General features: G+C 43.6%; 1 protein-coding gene across 5 annotated transcripts; it reads left to right on the forward strand.

The window, feature by feature from the left end:
• Window positions 1-549: 549 nt before the first annotated feature.
• Window positions 550-19,294, forward strand: LOC121567986 (dixin-A-like). 5 transcript variants are annotated; one of them, XM_041878423.1, is made up of 15 exons: window positions 550-1,213; window positions 6,394-6,551; window positions 6,740-6,888; window positions 10,168-10,257; window positions 10,503-10,556; window positions 10,661-10,711; window positions 10,958-11,062; window positions 13,794-13,847; window positions 13,951-14,040; window positions 14,145-14,219; window positions 14,515-14,679; window positions 14,882-14,948; window positions 16,132-16,240; window positions 16,513-16,621; window positions 19,062-19,294. In XM_041878423.1, the coding sequence occupies exons 1-15, from the start codon at window positions 1,191-1,193 to the stop codon at window positions 19,143-19,145; spliced, it is 1,383 nt and encodes a 460-aa protein (XP_041734357.1). In that variant the 5' UTR covers window positions 550-1,190; the 3' UTR covers window positions 19,146-19,294. The 5 variants fall into 5 exon arrangements, with proteins under 5 accessions (XP_041734357.1, XP_041734359.1, XP_041734358.1 ...); XM_041878425.1 differs by having other exon boundaries at window positions 14,518-14,679; XM_041878424.1 differs by having other exon boundaries at window positions 13,954-14,040.
• The last annotated feature ends 769 nt before the right edge of the window (window positions 19,295-20,063 follow it).

Consider the following 20,063-nt stretch of genomic DNA (forward strand, 5'->3'; position numbering starts at 1 on the left):
TATTGAAACCAAGATGATCCCAGTTTCCCACAATTTTGGTCAGACTGATAATACTGTGCTGTGCAAGTGGCCTATCTGTCGCCAATTAAAAAATCAAAACATTAAAAAAAATGTATTTAAACTCAGGTTGTGAGTATTTGATCTAATAGAAAACGTATGTTTATTTATGCAAATCATAGAGTTGATGTGACATACTATCATTATAGCTTTAAAATACTATTATTATCCATGCTTAAACATTTATTGGCCCAGTGTCCTCGATCTGGTTGTTCAAGTTATTCACTCTGAGATAATATATCATTACTCACACATGCTTGAACTTCTTTGACATGGCTCCATGCAAACCTGCGATTTTGTGTCAGCCAGAAATGGCTCAGTTGGAAACCACATACCACACAGTGTTAGCCTAGAATATACTGTAGTTTAGCAGACTAATGTAAAGGAGATATGCCCAATTTCAGCTACAGTAGCAGCACATACAGACCCCCTCCTCCTCTAGTGAAAGGGGAAGAGTGTGGGAGTGGGAGTTAAGAAAGAGAGAGTGGGAGGGGGAGGGTAAACACTCAGACAGGGCTATGTCTGACAGCCCTGCTGCTCACTGAAAGAACAACGGACAGAGAAAAAAGCCTGAGCACGAGAAAGACTGTGAGGAGTGAGGAAGGAAGATATATGGTGAGGGAGAGAGAAAGCAAGAGAGAAAATATATGGAGGAGTAGAGCTGCAGGAATTCTCCTCTAGAAGGAACACAAACATTGTGTTTGTGAATGGGAGCTGGTGAGCTCAGCTACAGGGGGAGTGTGTTGTGAAAAACCAGGCAGAATTCAGCCGCTGGTGAGCCTGAACACCAATCCTCTCTCTTCTGCCACGGGCTGGGAGGGATTGAGCCTGGATTTCCATTGGGTTCTTCCAGGGAGTGATTTAGAGAAGTGTCCAGGGCTGTTGGTTAGGATTTGTAGCTTTATGTAGGGAAAATGCTGGAGAGGATTTGAACACGCTGTTAACTGTTATTGCAGATTAAACACAGTAGTGTGTGCGACGTGGAGGCTCAGTCTGCTGGTTTATTGTTGGCAGTGCTGCTCCCACTCCTGCTGCTGGGGTTGTTTTGGGGCTATGTTTCTGACTGAGTCGGGCAGCATCATCCACATGCAGGGTAGAGGCTGAATGGGAGGTTAAGAGTGCAACTAACCAGCATGGGAGCCAAACAGATGAAATGGTAAGAGTTGGATTTCACAAATGATTTGCAATATCTCTTGATTTACATAACACTGTTTCTCTCCCTCTCATGTTACAATCAGCGGTTCTAATATAGAAATGCAGTGTTTGTTAATTGTCTTTACGTTTGCCTTGACAGTAATGTGCTACTTTTACAGTTATGGGAGTGGTTATGAGACCTTGAGACAGTGCGAGCACTATGTCATTTAGAAGAAGATGTAATTTCTTTGTCTGATCAATATTATTTTATGGTCATATAATATAGATTTCTATTACACGTGTTAGAGAAACTAATCATAGTGTGATAGCTTGTAGAAATTGAGTAGTTCACATAATTTTAGGGCTGTCGGCTTTTGTCTGAATGTAGGTGTGGGTACGTGCTTCTCTGGTATGGATACTGTGCGTCCCTGTAGGCGTTTGTCTGGAAATATATGTGAGCTGGATGCGTGACATTGCCTAGCAACGGCTAACTACAGTGTTTGGCATTGCTGTGATTTCCTTTGCAGATCGGCTCATAGCTCAGATTTACTTTGATCAGACTGATTAGCGTCACACTGTATATGAGCATGTCCAATCTCACATGGTGTTTTAGTGTTATACAGTATTTAGTTCCAGAGATTAGGATAATTTCTGTTTAATATTTGCCCACCATAGTGGAGGTTTTATTTCTAACCCAAAATAAATTGACAGTAAATACACAAATTACACTATACTGTAAAACTAGGCCACATGTCTTGAATGTGTACAAATTACACAAAACTGTAAAACTAGGCCACAGGTCTTGAATGTGTGCATGTGATCCTCTTTCAGATATAAAATTGAAAAGATAAAGCAATGCACATCGAAGACAGATTTAAATTAAAAACATATTATTATTTCAAGAGGACTTACTATATTTTATATGAAGGGATTACAAAAGACATGCAAAGACCAGATATGCTGAAGTGAAGCTCATCTCTTGCTAATCTCAGTGGCTAATCTTGGTATCTCTACTGTATGTTGTTGTTTCAGTTTGCACAACAGATCAGCAGGATGCATCTTTTAAGGGAAATCCACAGAAATTACAACATGTAGCTATAACAAACTACACCCAGGGCAAAGGAAGGGTGGTGCCACGATAAGAGAGACTTATACAGAACGTTGGTTGGCATGTACTTCATACGTCTTTGCCTGTAGTTCTTATTACAATATAATTTGAAATGAGAGTACTTAGGAATAATCACTTCAGTAGAATCAGATAAGATGGCAACCAGACCACTGTGACCTACTGTCCCTGTTTCTCAGCAGCTGAGTAGAATACATCAAAGTAGGCCCCTTATGACAGAAAAGGTCCCAAACTTCCTGAATATGATAACCAAATGGTAGAGTGCATTCAGAAAGTATTCAGACCCCTTCACTTTTCCACATTTTGTTACGTTACAACCTTATTCTAAAACTGGTTAAATAAAAATGTTCCTCATCAATCTACACACAATATCCCATAATGAGCGAGAGTGTGCAAAGCTGTCATCAAGGCAAAGTGTGGCTATTTGAAGAATCTCAAATATAAAATATATTTTGATTTGTTTAACACTTTTTGGGCTACTACATGATTCCATATGTGTTATTTCATAGTTTTGATGTCTTCACTATTATTCTACAATGTAGAAAATAGTAAAAATAAAGAAAAACCCTTAAATGAGTAGGTGTGTCCAAACTTTCAACTGGTAGTGTAAGTATTCAGACCCTTTGCTATGAGACTAAAAATTGAGCTCAGGTGGTCAATTTCTTGTTTCCATTGATGATCCTTGAGATGTTCCTACAACTTGATTGGAGTCCACCTGTGGTAAATTCAATTGATTGGACATGATTTGGAAAAGCACACACCTGTCTATATAAGGTCCCACAGTTGACAGTGCATGTCAGGGCAAAAACCAAGCCATGAGGTCGAAGGAATTGTCCATAGAGCTCCGAGACAGGATTATGTCGAGGCACAGATCTGGGGAAGGGTACCAAAACATTTCTGCCGCATTGAAGGTCCCGAAGAACACAGTGGCCTCCAGAAGTTTGGAACCACCAAGACTCTTCCTAGAGCTGGCCGCCCAGGCAAACTGAGCAATCGGTGGAGAAGGGCCTTGGTCAGGGAGGTGACCAAGAACCCGATGGTCACTCTGACAGAGCTCCAGAGTTCCTCTGTGGAGATGGGAGAACCTTCCAGAAGGACAACCATCTCTGCAGCACTCCACTAATCATGCCTTTATGGTGTGGCCAGACGGAAGTCACTCCTCAGTAAAAGGCACATGACAGCCCGCTTGAAGTTTGCCAAAAGGCACCTAAAGACTCTCAGACCATGAGAAACAAGATTCTCTGGTCTGATGAAACCCAGATTGAACTCTTTGGCCTGAATGCCAAGTGTCACGTCTGGAGGAAACCAGGCACCGCTCATCACGTGGCCAATACCTTCCCTACAGTGAAGCATGGGGGTGGTAGCATCATTCTGTGGGGATGTTTGTCAGCGGCAGGGACTGGGAGACTAGTCAGGATAGAGGGAAAGATGAACGGAGAAAAGTACAGAGAGATCCTTGATGAAAACCTGCTCCAGAGCGCTCAGGACGTCAGACTGGGGCAAAGGTTCACCTTCCAACAGGACAACTACCCTAAGCACACAGCCAAGACAACGCAGGAGTGACTTTGGGATAAGCCTCAGCATTACACTTTTACCATGGAATTGCCTTGAAGTAAAAACTATGTGTAGTAGGGATTCTTTCCATATAGCAACCCCAAGTCAATGTAATTAAATGGTATTACAAAAGGGACAGATCAAGCCAGGGCAGTTATACTGTTGCAGTCCTCATATTCAGTCATGCAATGACAAAAAAAAAATTCAAGACAGATGCCATCCTAACACTACATTAAAACCAGACATAAATCTCACACACAGGCTGTAATGTGAGTCTAATAGCTCATGTCAACATTACTCTTCACACAAGTAACATATGGTTACATAAATGCAAGCCATCATCATCCACCCATCTTGCATGTTCCTTAAGAAAGATTTGAACATAGTCTCTCTCCCCTTTTCAACATGGGTTGGTTTAACCAAGGGTCTTAGGTTGAATAGTGGCAGAGATGGGCAAAAATGTCAAAATACAATTACAAAATACCCTAAAGACCAATGTATCAAAATAAAATACATAATACTTTTGCAAAGCATGGATTTAAAATACAAGTACTGTATCTTGTATTTTCAAAATACAAAATACATTTGCAAGTACCCCCTTAACCGCAACAACATTTTCAGTAACGGTAACAAAAGCTATTTACTTGCTATCACTGTGATAATGGGGTTGTTTACCTGTTTCTACTTTAGTTTAATGCACTGACTGTAAGTTGCTATGGATGCTAAATGACCAAAATGCTAATGTAAATGTGAAAATTAACACTTGCAAAGCATGCTAAGTATTATTATTATTCACCCCCGGACGAGACCATATTTGAATAAAAATGTGAATGGCTGTAGAGATGGGCAAAGATACATCAAAATGTATCTTGTTATAAAATACCCCAAAGAATGTATGAAAATAAAATACGAAATACAGAAAAGTCTATCAAAATACAAAAAATACATTTCAAGTAGGCAAAAAAACACAAAATAAATCATAGACAGACTATTTCAGTCAAATGTCCTGTGCAGTTGTAAATCAAACAAATGTGTGAACACCCAAAAAAATATCAATTTCAACTTACTTTATAAGTATTTTGTACTTTGAAAACACAAAATACTGCTCTCTAAAGTATCTTGTTATAAAATACATTGGACTGTAGTTCAGGCCAGTGAAATACAAATGACAAAATATGCAAAAGTAATTGAAATACATATTTCAAATACATTCAACAGAAATACTGCCCTGAATAGTGGTGTAGTTTACCCTTGTCTGGCATAAGACTTAATCACACGGACAGAAGCATGGTTGTTTTCCCACAGATACTAAGAAACGGATCATGGAATCCCCCATCTGAGAGCCATATCTAATGCCTGGGGTCATAGTGCACGTGGCTGGATTCCATTTCTAAAAAACACACAAGAGGCAACATGACAAGAGGCCCAGACCTCAGGGCGCTGGGAATGTACTTAGAACAGACAAAGATCATCATAACATACAGACTCAGTACATAACAGACTCAGTACATAACAGACTCAGTTCATAACAGACTCAGCACATAACAGACCCAGTACATAACATACCCAGTACATAACCGACTCAGTACATAACAGACTCAGTACATAACATACCCAGTATATAACAGACCCAGTACATAACAGACTCGGTACATAACATACTCAGTACATAACAGACCCAGCACATAACAGACCCAGCACATAACAAACCCAGTACATAACAGACTCAGTACATAACAGACTCAGCACATAACAGACTCAGTACATAACAGACCCAGTACATAACAGACTCAGTACATGCTGAAAGAGAAAATCGTCCTCTCAGGGACATTGAAATCATTGTTCGTTTTGAACTGATGTCTCCCTAGGAAAAAACAATCCTAAAAATGTGTTGATACTAAAAAACTAAAACAGCATGTTTGTAAATCCCGCCCCATCTGACTTTTTGAAATAGTTTGACTCAATGTGTCCCATTTGTCTGCAGTTGCCTGTAAAGTGTATTTTAATTTAAGTAAAACTTTATAATTTCGACAGTCACTTATGTTTGTGTCTATTCATTTCAATTAATTAAGGAATGAATGAACAAACAAACATCCCCCTCCATATTTATCTGGACAGTGAAGCTAAAACTTTTAATTTGGCTCTATATTCCAGCATTTTGGATTTGAGATCAAATGTTTTATATGAGGCCACTGTACAGAATGTCGCCTCTTATTTGAATGTATTTTCATACATACTGTCAGTCGCATATGAAACATTTGATCTCAAATCCAAAATGCTGGAGTATAGAGCCAAATGTAAAGTTTTAGCTTCACTGTCCAAATAAATACGGAGGGAGTGTATGTTCACAGTGTGTCATTCAGTTGAAATATTGCTCAGTCCAGATGCCATTTATGTACAGTATATGTAATTTCAAGAAGAAGAATGTCTTCCTTTCATATTTATTTACTGTTTCTTTTTATTTGGCTCAGCAGCAAACAAACTCATTCCTTATTCCTGTCTTTTCCCACCATCTGTTGCAGCCTCAGTTCAGCCAGCCCTGCACACTCCCCTAAAGATGAGTACATCATCGCTCAGTCCACAGACACTCCTAAAGAAGCATTTATCTCAGCTCAATCTGAAGACCATGCCGAGCCTGGGGATGACAAATCAGAGTTGACGGAAAGGAAATCTGATACAGGTTGACTACACATCAATTTTCTCGTGCTGAGATCTGTTTCCATTTGATTTATCTGCTACAAAAAGGACATTTTCTCATGCCCGGTCTGTTTCTGTCTGTCTGTCCATCCGTCTCTCTATTTGTCCATCCATCCCTCTGTTTGTCTGTCCTTCTGTCTATCTCTCCGTCCATGTGTCTGTGCCCTCCAGAAGAGGTGTTGTCTCTCTGCGGCCTGTGTCCTGCCCCAGGGCATGGTGGGCCAGAGGAGGAGAGATCATGGGAGGAGCAGCTGGAGTGTCACCAGGAGCAGCTGGAAAAGGAGATGCAGGAGGCCAGGAGGATGGTGTTCCGCCTGCAGGTAACTAACGACAAACACACACACGCACTCACACATGCATGCTTCCGCACACCAAAACAATTTAGTCAACTGAAATAAAATAATTATCAAACCCGTTTGAAAAACAAAAACTATACTGAAACTATTATCTAAGACTCCAAAACGAACTTTGTGGGGCAAAAATCCAATGGGTTTTCAAGCTTCTGAATCTGGCAGGTCACGTTGAGATTGACTTCATCATTTAAAGCTACTCAGAGAGATGACGTTGCCACGAGCAGCACGGCAGATATTGGGCGCGTTTGAGTGGTAAGGCTAAAGCGACCGACTGCAGACGAAAGTCGAGGAGTGAAGTCAGGGGAGGTGCATCTGCGACAGCCTTAAGTCGGACACTAATGTTGTTTTCCAACAGCAACCCACTGGGCACAGACGTCAATTCAACCTCTATTCCACGTTGGTTCAACATAATTTCATTGAAATTATGTGGATGCAATGTTGATTCAACCAGTGTGTGCCCAGTGCAAAGGCTCAGATCAACATTGCAGTGTTGGCATTCTTTATAAAAGGTTTTCTTTATAATGTTGAAATAAACATGTTTCTAACCCCCATATTACACACTCACAAACTGAAATCATAATATAATATTATGTGTGTAAACATTGTACAATGAATTAGTGAGAGAGAGCCTCCAATATCATATTTAGTTGTATATATCTACTGTACACATAAGTCACGGTAAATGGGTTTCTGTTTCATTCAAATATTTGGTCACGTTCGCGTGGGTCAAACAAAAACACCCTAATGATTGGTTGACAATAGAGCCTCCCACAATGCAGGTGATGGCTACAGGATAAAGTTGGTGAAGAGCAACACAGAAACTTGCCGTTGACTGCAGTCAAAACTTCATGGTCTTTGATCACGTGATTTTTGTAAACTTCATGCAGTCGACAATTTTATCCCCAGAATGCAACACACTTTGAAAGGCGATGACACAACCAAATTGATCCGCGCAAACGTGCCAAGTGAGATGAGCAGATGCAAGACTTTGCTCTCACACAGTCACACAGAATATCTGCACATGTGCATGGGTGCGCTTCACACTGCTACAACGTGGTAGCGACGGGACCAAAACAGAGGAGAATTTAGCCTTGCACTTCAGAGCTCCTGATTGTTGCGGAAATGTCGCTGTGTCTACCTTTAAACATAAAGTAACCTATAACCTTACCCATCACTTTATGCATTACTGCCCCAAAGTGGCTAGAAGTGACATCCCCCAAAAAAATAACACTATACAACACATAAATCAATCAAATGTTATTTATAAAGCCCTTTTTACATCAGCAGATGTCACAAAATGCTATACAGAAACCCAGCCTAAAACCCCAAACAGCAAGCAATGCAGATGTAGAAGCAATGTGGCTAGGAAAAACTCCCTAGAAAGGCAGAAACCTAGGAAGAAACCTAGAGAGGAACCAGGTTCTGAGGGGTGCCCTGGCTGTGCCGGGTGGAGATTATAAGAGTACATGGCCATTAAGGCCAGATTTTTCTCCTAGATGTTCAAACGTTCATAGATGACCAGCAGGGTCAAATCATAATCACAGTGGTTGGTTGCAACAGGTCAGTACATTAGGAGTAAATGTCACTTGGCTTTTCATAGCCGGGCATTTAGAGGTTGAAATAGCAGGTGCAGTAGAGAGAGAGAGTTGAAAACAGCAGGTCTGGGACAAGGTAGCACGTCCGGTGAACAGGTCAGGGTTCCATAGCCGCAGGCGGAAGAGTGGAAACTGGAGCAGCAGCACGACCAGGTGGACTGGGGACAGCAAGGAGTCATCAGGCCAGGTAGTCCTGAGGCATGGTCCTAGGGCTCAGGTCCTCCGGGATGGGAGGGAGAGAGGGAGAGAGAGAGAATTAGAGGGAGCATACTTAAATTCACACAGGACACCGGATAAGACAGGAGAATAACACCAGATGTAACAGACTGACCCTAGCCCCCCGGCTGTCAAGGCGTCAGGACACAGAGCTAATCAAAAGGCGTACTTTACTCGTAGGTAAAAGAACGAACAACAACCTCCACGCAGGGAGGGAACACACCCGCACACAGAGTGAGACAGAGGGTTAAATAGGGAAGACATAACTACATGATGGGAAACAGGTGATACCAATTAAGACAAAACAAGTCGAACAAAGATACATGGATCGGTAGCAGCTAGTACTCCGGTGACGACGAACGCCGAAGCCTGCCCGAGCAAGGAGGAGGGGCAGCCTCGGCTGAATCCGTGACACCGGCACATAGACTATTGCAGCATAGATACTGGAGGCTGAGACAGGGGGGTCGGGAGACACTGTGGCCCCGTCTGACGAAATCCCTTGACAGGACCAACCAGGCAGGATATAACCCCACCCACTTTGACAAAGCACAGCCCCCACACCACCAGAGGGATATCAACAGACCACCAACCTACTACCCTGAGACAAGGCTGAGTATAGCCCACGAAGATCTCCTCCACTGCACGAGCCTGAGGGAGCGACAAACCGGAGAGGAAGATCACGTCAGTGACTCAACCCACTGCGTGAGAGGCTCCTAGAGTGGCCTTTTATTGTCCCCAGCACAAGGTGCAGCTGTGTAATGCTCATGCTGTTTAATCAGCTTCTTGATATTCCACACCTGTCAGGTGGATGGATTATCTTGGCAAAGGAGAAATGCTCACTGACAGGGATGTAAACAACGTTGTGCACAACATTTGAGAGAAATAAGCTTTTTGTGAGTATGGAACATTTCTGGGATCTTTTATTTCAGTTCATGAAACATGGGACCAATACTTTACATGTTGCGTTTATATTTGTGTTCAGTGTAGCTTTATGTGAACATGTTTAGTATGTCTAAGATGTATCCCTCCAAGGCTCCAGCTAAGGTAAGTATACAATGAGATTGTGATCATCCAAGATTTATCTGGTATCAAGGAGCTAAGTGCTCTTAATCTAGCACGATCTAATCTATCATGTCAGGTATAAAAATCACCCCCCACCTCTACCCTGCCCTGCCCAACTGAGCTTGATCACATAAAATTGTCCTGCACATGTGCAAGCCAAGCATTTGCTCTATTTTCACTGTCCAGTTCAGGTTGGCAGCTGTGTGGTTTAGGTGAGGTTGTACATCCATATTTGTGTGTGTGTGTGTGTGCGTGTGCGTGTCTTATGGCTGTCTTTCTCTCTGATGTGTGTTTATACTGTGACATATATTCTGGGTGTATAGGCTTTATGTTCTGTGTACAGTATGTGTCTATCCCACTCTTCTCTCTCCAGGCTCTACTGCTGCACGGCTCTCTCCCTGAGGACGAGCAGGACATCTCTGTGGGCTTCGGGGATAGCAGAGCTAACTCTGAGCAGCAGCTGGTACTACATTCACTTTAGATAATACAGCATGTTCAGCCACCCACTGTGATGTAGCGGTGTCAGACCCTGGCATGCTATAATGTTTTTACTGTCACTCTAGAGTCCAGAAAAGACGCAGATACTGTAGAAGCGTGAATGAGTCTATGTTATCTGCTTTGCCTGCTTTCATGCTAGGTCACTGTCTCTTTATAAGCTCGGACATTTCTCTATTCTCTCATACTGCCGCTCATCCCCTCGCTTTGAAGGTTCTAATCCGCAGTCGTCTGGACCAAAGCATGGAGGAGGCTCTTGATCTGAAGGTACAGTAGTAATTGGACTTAATGTGGATAAGCTGCCATAAGAGCACAGACCTTCCCGTCCTAATGAAATGTCTCTGAGTCTGTCTGTCTATCTGTCCACTCAGAGGGAGCTTCTGAGGCACAAGCAGGAGGCACGCCACCTTCAGGCCATTAAGGTAAGACCTGCCAGTCAAACCCTCTTAAGTATGTTTGGATCATTACTTATACATGGATTAGTGGCTTTTATTCAGTTCTCATGCCAGCTCTGGATAGAGAAGCAGCCTCTTTAGTCTCTAGTGTTCCTTTACAGAAGAGTTGTGTGCTCTGTTTTAGGCTTCATAATGATCCATATTAGTGGGTCCTTACTTTTTGGTATGCAAGCCGGCCTCTAGCGTTGTCTTTAATCTGCCTTTCCTCATTAGGATGCTCTTCAGCAGCGTATGTCTGTACAGGAGGCTGCGATGCTGCAGCTGAAGCAGGAGCTACTGAGGTGCAGTATGGACAAAGAGCAACTGGAGGGGGAGAACGTGAGTCAAACGAACCAATCAAATCAAATCAAATTTTATTGGTCACATGTGCCGAATACAAGAGGTGCAGACATTACAGTGAAATGCTTACTTACAGCCCTTAACCAACAGTGCATTTATTTTTAACAAAAACGGTAAAAATAAAACAACAACAAAAAAAGTGTTGAGAAAAAAAAAGAGCAGAAGTAAAATAAAGTAACAGTAGGGAGGCTATATATACAGGGGGGTACTGTTGCAGAGTCAATGTGCGGGGGCACCGGCTAGTTGAGGTAGTTGAGGTAATATGTACATGTGGGTAGAGTTAAAGTGACTATGCATAAATAATTAACAGAGTAGCAGCAGCGTAAAAAGGATGGGGTGGGGGGGCAGTGCAAATAGTCCGGTAGCCATGATTAGCTGTTCAGGAGTCTTATGGCTTGGGGGTAGAAGCTGTTGAGAAGTCTTTTGGACCTAGACTTGGCACTCCGGTACCGCTTGCCGTGCGGTAGCAGAGAGAAACAGTCTATGACTAGGGTGGCTGGAGTCTTTGACAATTTTGAGGGCCTTCCTCTGACACCGCCTGGTATAGAGGTCCTGGATGGCAGGAAGCTTGGCCCCAGTGATGTACTGGGCCGTACGCACTACCCTCTGTAGTGCCTTGCGGTCGGAGGCCAAGCAGTTGCCATACCAGGCGGTGATGCAACCAGTCAGGATGCTCTCGATGGTGCAGCTGTAGAATTTTTTTGAGGATCTGAGGACCCATGCCAAATCTTTTCAGTCTCCTGAGGGGGAATAGGCTTTGTCGTGCCCTCTTCACGACTGTCTTGGTGTGTTTGGACCATGATAGTTTGTTGGTGATGTGGACACCAAGGAACTTGAAGCTCTCAACCTGTTCCACTACAGCCCCGTTGATGAGAATGGGGGCGTGCTCAGTCCTCTTTTTTTTCCTGTAGTCCACAATCATCTCCTTTGTCTTGGTCACGTTGAGGGAGAGGTTGTTGTCCTGACACCACACGGCCAGGTCTCTGACCTCCTCCCTATAGGCTGTCTCATCGTTCTCGGTGATCAGGCCTACCACTGTTGTGTCGTCGGCAAACTTAATGATGGTGTTGGAGTCGTGCCTGGCCATGCAGTCATGGGTGAACAGAGAGTACAGGAGGGGGACTGAGCACGCACCCCTGAGGGGCCCCCCGTGTTGAGGATCAGTGTGGCAGATGTGTTGTTACCTACCCTTACCACCTGGGGGCGGCCCGTCAGGAAGTCCAGGATCCAGTTGCAGAGGGAGGTGTTTAGTCCCAGGATCCTTAGCTTAGTGATGAGCTTAGAGGGCACTATGGTGTTGAATGCTGAGCTGTAGTCAATGAATAGCATTCTCACGTAGGTGTTCCTCTTGTCCAGGTGGGAAAGGGCAGTGTGGAGTGCAATAGAGATTGCATCATCTGTGGATCTGTTGGGGCGGTATGCAAATTGGAGTGGGTCTAGGGTTTCTGGGATAATGCTGTTGATGTGAGCCATGACCAGCCTTTCAAAGCACTTCATGGCTACAGATGTCAGTGCTACGGGTCGGTAGTCATTTAGGCAGGTTATCTTAGAGTCCTTGGGCACGGGGACTATGGTGGTCTGCTTGAAACATGTTGGTATTACAGACTCAGTCAGGGACATGTTGAAAATGTCAGTGAAGACACTTGTCAGTTGGTCAGCACATGCTCGGAGTACACGTCCTGGTAATCCGTCTGGCCCTGCGGCCTTGTGAATGTTGACCTGCTTAAAAGTCTTACTCACATCTGCTACGGAGAGCGTGATCACATAGTCATCCAGAACAGCTGGTGCTCTCATGCATGCTTCAGTGTTGCTTGCCTCGAAGCGAGCATAGAAGTGGTTTAGCCTCGTCTGGTAGGCTTGTGTCACTGGGCAGCTCGCGGCTGTGCTTCCCTTTGTAGTCTGTAATAGTTTTCAAGCCCTGCCACATCCGACGAGCGTCAGAGCCAGTGTAGTACGATTCAATCTTAGTCCTGTATTGACTCTTTGCCTGTTTGATGGTTCTTCGGAGGTCATAGCGGGATTTCTTGTAAGCGTCCGGGTTAGAGTCCCGTTCCTTGAAAGCGGCAGCTCTACCCTTTAGCTCAGTGCGGATGTTTCCTGTAATCCATGGCTTCTGGTTGGGGTATGTACGTACGGTCACTGTGGGGACGACATCATCAATGCACTCATTGATGAAGCCAGTGACTGATGTGGTGTACTCCTCAATGCTGTCTGAAGAATCCCGGAACATGTTCCAGTCTGTGCTAGCAAAACAGTCCTTTAGCTTAGCATCTGCGTCATCTGACCACTTTTTTATTAACCGAGTCACTGGTGCTTCCTGCTTTAGTTTTTGCTTGAATCAGGAGGATAGAGTTATGGTCAGATTTGCCAAATGGAGGGCGAGGGAGAGCTTTGTATGCGTCTCTGTGTGTGGAGTAAAGGTGGTCTAGAGTTTTTTTTCCTCTGGTTGCACATTTAACATGCTGGTAGAAATTAGGTAGAACGGATATAAGTTTCCCTGCATTAAAGTCCCCGGCCACTAGGAGTGCTGCATCTGGATGAGCGTTTTCCTGTTGATTTATGGCCTTGATATGATAATACATACGTTGACATTTAGAATGAATATTTGACCTTTATATTCAATGGCTCTACCTATTTATGTATTAACATATTCACAAAATGTTTTGTTCATCCACATTACAAATATAAGTATTCATTTGTATATTTGTAGGCAGAGCTCAAACGGAAGTTGAGCGATCGGAACAAACTACTCAGTGAATATGAGGTAAGATCAGGAAATATGTGAATTTTCACAACTTTAACATTTGGATATGATTATGTAGTTGAAATGTATCACATATATCACAGTGATATGTCTATAAAATCAGCAGCAACTTGGAAAAAAAGATAGAGTACTTCAGCAACAGCAATTGAAACTGGACGATGCTCGGCACAACTCTAATGAAGGAAGCCACAGGGTATGGTACCATAATAAAACATTTTCCACTGCACTTCAGTAAATGACATGTATTTGTTGTAGCTTGCAAAGTTGGTAAGATGTATTATGTCTGTTTTTCTTCAGTCATCTAGGAGTGAAAAGAATGGGTACTATAACTCTGTGGGCCCACCCTCTGGTCCGGCCTTCCAACACACAGCGGTGAGTCATGTACACCTATGTACATTTCCTACATGTGTTTACATGTTGATGCGAGGGAGTGTGTGATTGATTAAATGTGTGTTTTAGATATGTTTCATGTCATCGTTATAGCTGTCTCTAGTGCTAGAGACCTACTGGTTAAAGGCCATGGCCAAATGATCAACAACCTTCAAATTGGCCTGGCCACCAGTTCTAGTGGTTTATGTCATTGTGTGTGTGTGTGTGTGTGTGTGTGTGTGTGTGTGTGTGTGTGTGTGTGTGTGTGTGTGTGTGTGTGTGTGTGTGTGTGTGTTAGCAGGGGGAGGAACTGCAGCTGGTGAGGGAGGCCCTGCGTAGTCTGAGGGATGGCTTCTCAGGTCACGACCCTCAGCATCACACCCTGGACACACTGGAGCAAGGGGTGGCCAGTCTCATGGACCGCCTATACACACTCGACACACGCCGCAGGCAGCAGGACAGAGTACATACACACACACACACACACACACACACACACACACACACATAGCAATACACACAGAAGACCACAGAGGTGGGTGCTGTGTGTATGTTGTTAGTGTTATATTTTGCTCCTGATGTGATAATCATGTGTTCATCGTGTGCACATCGTGACTGACTGAATTGGCATTTCTCCTAGTAACTGTGACTCTGTCTTCTTGTAGGGCCAGTACAAATCACCAGGACGAAGAGCCAACCCCACAGATAGGGACTCATGGCCACCCAGCTCAAGTAAGATATACTGTTTGTTTTGCCGTTCTCAACAACCTTGCTAATTCTCTTTCATGCAACTTTATCTAATTGTGTAATTAAATTACATTGAGCATATGTTAGGAGGGATCAAGCATTTTAATCAGCTAGGTTGGCTATCTGTAGAGAAAAGGGTAATATTAATCCAACTTGGTCTAGTCCACATTATTACAGACTCAGCCCCCAGGTACCTATCAAATTATTATACTTATATTAGAGATGTCCACCAATACAACACCAGAGCCAGAGACTCTGATATTGCCTGTTTTAAATGTAAGAGTCTATCTGGTAAGAACACCTTTTTATATACCGGCGCTGTTGAGTGGAACAAACTACCACAGCAACTCAAAGCCATGGTGACCATAGTTGAGGAGACTAAATTGAGGAGACTAAATTACTTGGTGTTACCTTAGATTTTAAAATGTCATGGTCAAAACATATAGATTCAATGGTTGTAAAGATGGGGAGGTTTGTCCGTAATAAAGAGATGCTCTGCTTTTTTGACACCACACTCCACAAAGCAAGTCCTGCAGGCTCTAGTTTTATCTTATCTTGATTATTGCCCAGTCATGTGGTCAAGGGCTGCAAAGAAAGACCTAGTTAAGCTGCAGCTGGTCCAGAATAGAGCAGCACGTCTTGCTCTTCACTGTAGTCAGAGGGCTAATATAAATACTATGCATAACAGTCTCTCTTGGCTAAGAGTTGAGGAAAGACTGACTGCGTCACTTCTTGTTTTAATGTGTTGGAAATTCTGGTTTCAAAAAACAAATAAAGCAACACTTCAAGGCACAACGCCTCTCCCCCATTAGAACTACTTGTTGTGTGTATGTACGGACATGTATGTATACCTGATAGATGTACACACACTACATGTTGTTTTTAAATGTATGTAAATTGTAAAGTATTTTGTCTGTAATGTCTTTTTCGTTATGTGTCGCACCCCAGTAAGACTCGCTGTCACCATTGGCGTCAGCTAATGGGGATCCTAATAAATCAAATCAAATAAATCAAAACCATAACTTAATTTAAAAATAATGATATCCCTGTCATGTTTATTTTTATGTATGTACTGTATGTATGTGTTTTTTAATTGGCAAATAAAATCAAACAATCCTGTCTTTAAGCTGTAGCCAGTAAGTGAACCTATGTTTTTATTTGTTTTCAGAAATAGCTCATTCCCACAGTAGCCCTGGCCTGGACTCCACAGTCTCCACTAAAGTGCTATACTTCACTGATCGTTCACTAACTCCTTTCCTGGTCAACATCTCCAAAAGGTACAAATCCAGAATCCCTCTTTGGGTCTTGATGATGTCCATTGCATGTGTACCTTTGTGTTGAATGCTGCCTGCAAGTTGTAGATGCAATGTATGTGTTAGTACGCGTGTATATTGTTAGGGTATTGAATGCATGCATGTGTGTCATTGGTGTGTGTGTGTGTTGTGTGTCTATGTGCTGTAGCGTTGTGAGAGAATGTGCATGTCTGTGTCTCTGCACAGATCAGTGTACCGTGATGCCATCTGATAGTGAGACTGTGCTGTGCTGTTAGGCTGGGGGAGGTGACTCTGAGAGACTTCAAGGCAGCGGTGGACCGCCAGGGCAGCTTCAGGTACCACTTCAAAGCCCTCGACCCAGAGTTTGGGACTGTGAAGGAGGAGGTAGGCATGTTTTGGATTACAGCTTTGGGTTTACATTTAGATAGGGTCAAATGTTACCACTGAGGGGGAAATGACTGAATGACCAAAATGAAAATATAAAACACGGAATTGGCAATAGTACCAAAACCCAGTAACTATTTTAAGATCATAAAGATGTGGATTCTCTATAAAGGTTGATATGTGTTTAGAGACTCTGTCCCTGTATATGTCATACACTACATATACAAAAGTATGTGGACACCGCTTCAAATGAGTGGATTCGGCTATTTCAGCCACAGCCGTTGCTGACGGGTGTATAAAATCGAGCACACAGCAAAGCAATCTCCATAGACAAACATTGGCATGGCCTTACTGACTTGACTTCAACGTGGCACCGTCATAGGATGCCACCTTTCGTCAAAAGTCAGTTCGTCAAATTGCTGCCCTGCTAGAGCTGCCCCGGTCAACTGTAAATGCTGTTATTGTGAAGTGGAAACGTCTTGGAGCACACAAGCTCACAGAACGGGACCGCCGAGTGCTGAAGCCCTTAGCGTGTAAAAATGGTCTGTCCTCGGTTGCAACACTCACTACATAGCTCCAAACTGCCTCTGGAAGCAACGTCAGCACAGGAGCTGTTCGTCGGGAGCTTCATGAAATGGGTTTCCATGGCCGAGCAGCCGCACACAAGCCTAAGATCACCATGCGCAATGCCAAGCTTCGGCTGGAGTGGTGTAAAGCTCACCGCCATTGGACTCTGGAGCAGTGGAAACGCATTCTCTGGAGTGATGAATCATGCTTCACCGTCTGGCAGTCCGACGGACAAATCTGGGTTTGGTGGATACCAGGAGAACACTACCTGCCCGAATGCATAGTGCCAACTGTAAAGTTTGGTGGAGGAGGAATAATGCTCTGGGGCTTATTCTAAAATGGATTAAATAAATACAAATCCTCAGAAATCTACACAGAATACCCCATAATGACAAAGCGAAAACTGGTTTTTAGAATGTTTACAAATTTATAAAAAAAAAAAAAACAGAAATACCTTATTTACATAAGTATTCAGACCCTTTGCTATGAGACTGGAAATTGAGCTCAGGTGCATCCTGTTTTTATTGATCATTGATCATTTCTACAACTTGATTGGAGTCCACCTGTGGTAAATTCAATTGATTGGACATGATTTGGAAAAGCTCTGACAGTGCATGTCAGAGCAAAAACCAAGCCATGAGGTCGAAGGAATTGTCCGTAGCGCTCCGAGACAGGATTGTGTCGAGGCACAGATCTGGGGAAGGGTACCAAAACATTTCTGCCGCATTGAAGGTCCCGAAAAACACAGTGGCCTCCATCATTCTTAAATGGAAGAAGTTTGGAACCACCAAGACTCTTCCTAGAGCTGGCCACCCGGCCAAACTGAGCAATCGGGGGAGAAGGGCCTTGGTCAGGGAGGTGACCAAGAACCCGATGGTCACTCTGACAGAGCTCCAGAGTTCCTCTATGGAGATGGGAGAACCTTCCAGAAGGACAACCATCTCTGCAGCACTCCACCAATCAGGCCTTTATGGTAGGGTGGCCAGACGGAAGCCACTCCTCAGTAAAAGGCCCGCTTGGAGTTACATAAAGGACTCTCAGACCATGAAAAACAAGATTATCTGGTCTGATGAAACCAAGATTGAATTTTTTGGCCTGAATGCCAAGCGTCACGTCTGGAGGAAACCTGGCACCATCCCTAATGTGAAGCATGGTGGTGGCAGCGTCATGTTGTGGGGACATTTTTCAGTGGCAGGGACTGGGATACTAGTCAGGATCGAGGGAAAGATGAACGGAGCAAAGTACAGAGAGATCCTTAATGAAAACCTGCTCCAGAGCACCAAGGACCTCAGACTGGGGCGAAGGTTCACCTTCCAAAAGGACAACGACCCTAAGCACACAGCCAAGACAACGCAGGAGTGGCTTCGGGACAAGTCTCTGAATGTCCTTGAGTGGCCCAGCCAGAGCCCAAACTTGAACCTGATCAAACATCTCTGGAGAGACCTGAAAATAGCTGTGCAGCGACGCTCCCCATCCAACCTTACAGAGCTTGAGAGGATCTGCAGAGAAGAATGGGAGAAACTCCCCAAATACATGTGCCAAGCTTGTAGCGTCATACCCAAGAAGACTCGAGGCTGTAATTGCTGCCAAAGGTGAAGGTGCTTCAACAAAATACTGAGTAAAGGGTCTGAATACTTAAGTCAATGTGATATTTCACTTTTTTACCTGTTTTTGCTTTGTCATTATGGGGAATTGTGTGTAGATTGATGAGGGAAAAAAACGACTTAATCCATTTTAGAATAAGGCTGTAACGTAACAAAATGTGGAAAAAGTAAAGGGGTCTGAATACTTTCCGAATGCACTGTACTCTTGGTCTTGTAGTGTAGTTTATATTATAAGAGTATGCCTGTCTGGTTCTGGTTGGTGTCCTTAGGTGTTCCAGGATGGAGCCCTGGTGCCTGGCTGGGAGGGGAAGATAGTGGCCTGGGTGGAGGAGGACCATGGACAGAGACGGTAGAACTGGGAACCAACCAACCATAGAGGGAACCACTAGCCTCAAACGGTGACCACTGGACTATGATGCCATAACACCCTCTCAGTATTCTCAGCTGCCCTGCAGAGGTACAGTGGGGGAAAAAAGTATTTAGTCAGCCACCAATTGTGCAAGTTCTCCCACTTAAAAAGATGAGAGAGGCCTGTAATTTTCATCATAGGTACACGTCAACTATGACAGACAAAATGAGAGAGAAAAAATCCAGAAAATCACATTGTAGGATTTTTAATGAATTTATTTGCAAATTATGGTGGAAAATAAGTATTTGGTCAATAACAAAAGTTTCTCAATACTTTGTTATATACCCTTTGTTGGCAATGACACAGGTCAAACTTTTTCTGTAAGTCTTCACAAGGTTTTCACACACTGTTGCTGGTATTTTGGCCCATTCCTCCATGCAGATCTCCTCTAGAGCAGTGATGTTTTGGGGCTGTCGCTGGGCAACACAGACTTTCAACTCCCTCCAAAGATTTTCAATGGGGTTGAGATCTGGAGACTGGCTAGGCCACTCCAGGACCTTGAAATGCTTCTTACGAAGCCACTCCTTCGTTGCCCGGGCGGTGTGTTTGGGATCATTGTCATGCTGAAAGACCCAGCCACGTTTCATCTTCAATGCCCTTGCTGATGGAAGGAGGTTTTCACTCAAAATCTCACGATACATGGCCCCATTCATTCTTTCCTTTACACGGATCAGTCGTCCTGGTCCCTTTGCAGAAAAACAGCCCCAAAGCATGATGTTTCCACCCCCATGCTTCACAGTAGGTATGGTGTTCTTTGGATGCAACTCAGCATTCTTTGTCCTCCAAACACGACGAGTTGAGTTTTTACCAAAAAGTTATATTTTGGTTTCATCTGACCATATGACATTCTCCCAATCCTCTT

Source organism: Coregonus clupeaformis, chromosome 6 (assembly GCF_020615455.1).
Source record: "Coregonus clupeaformis isolate EN_2021a chromosome 6, ASM2061545v1, whole genome shotgun sequence".
NCBI lineage: Eukaryota > Metazoa > Chordata > Actinopteri > Salmoniformes > Salmonidae > Coregonus > Coregonus clupeaformis.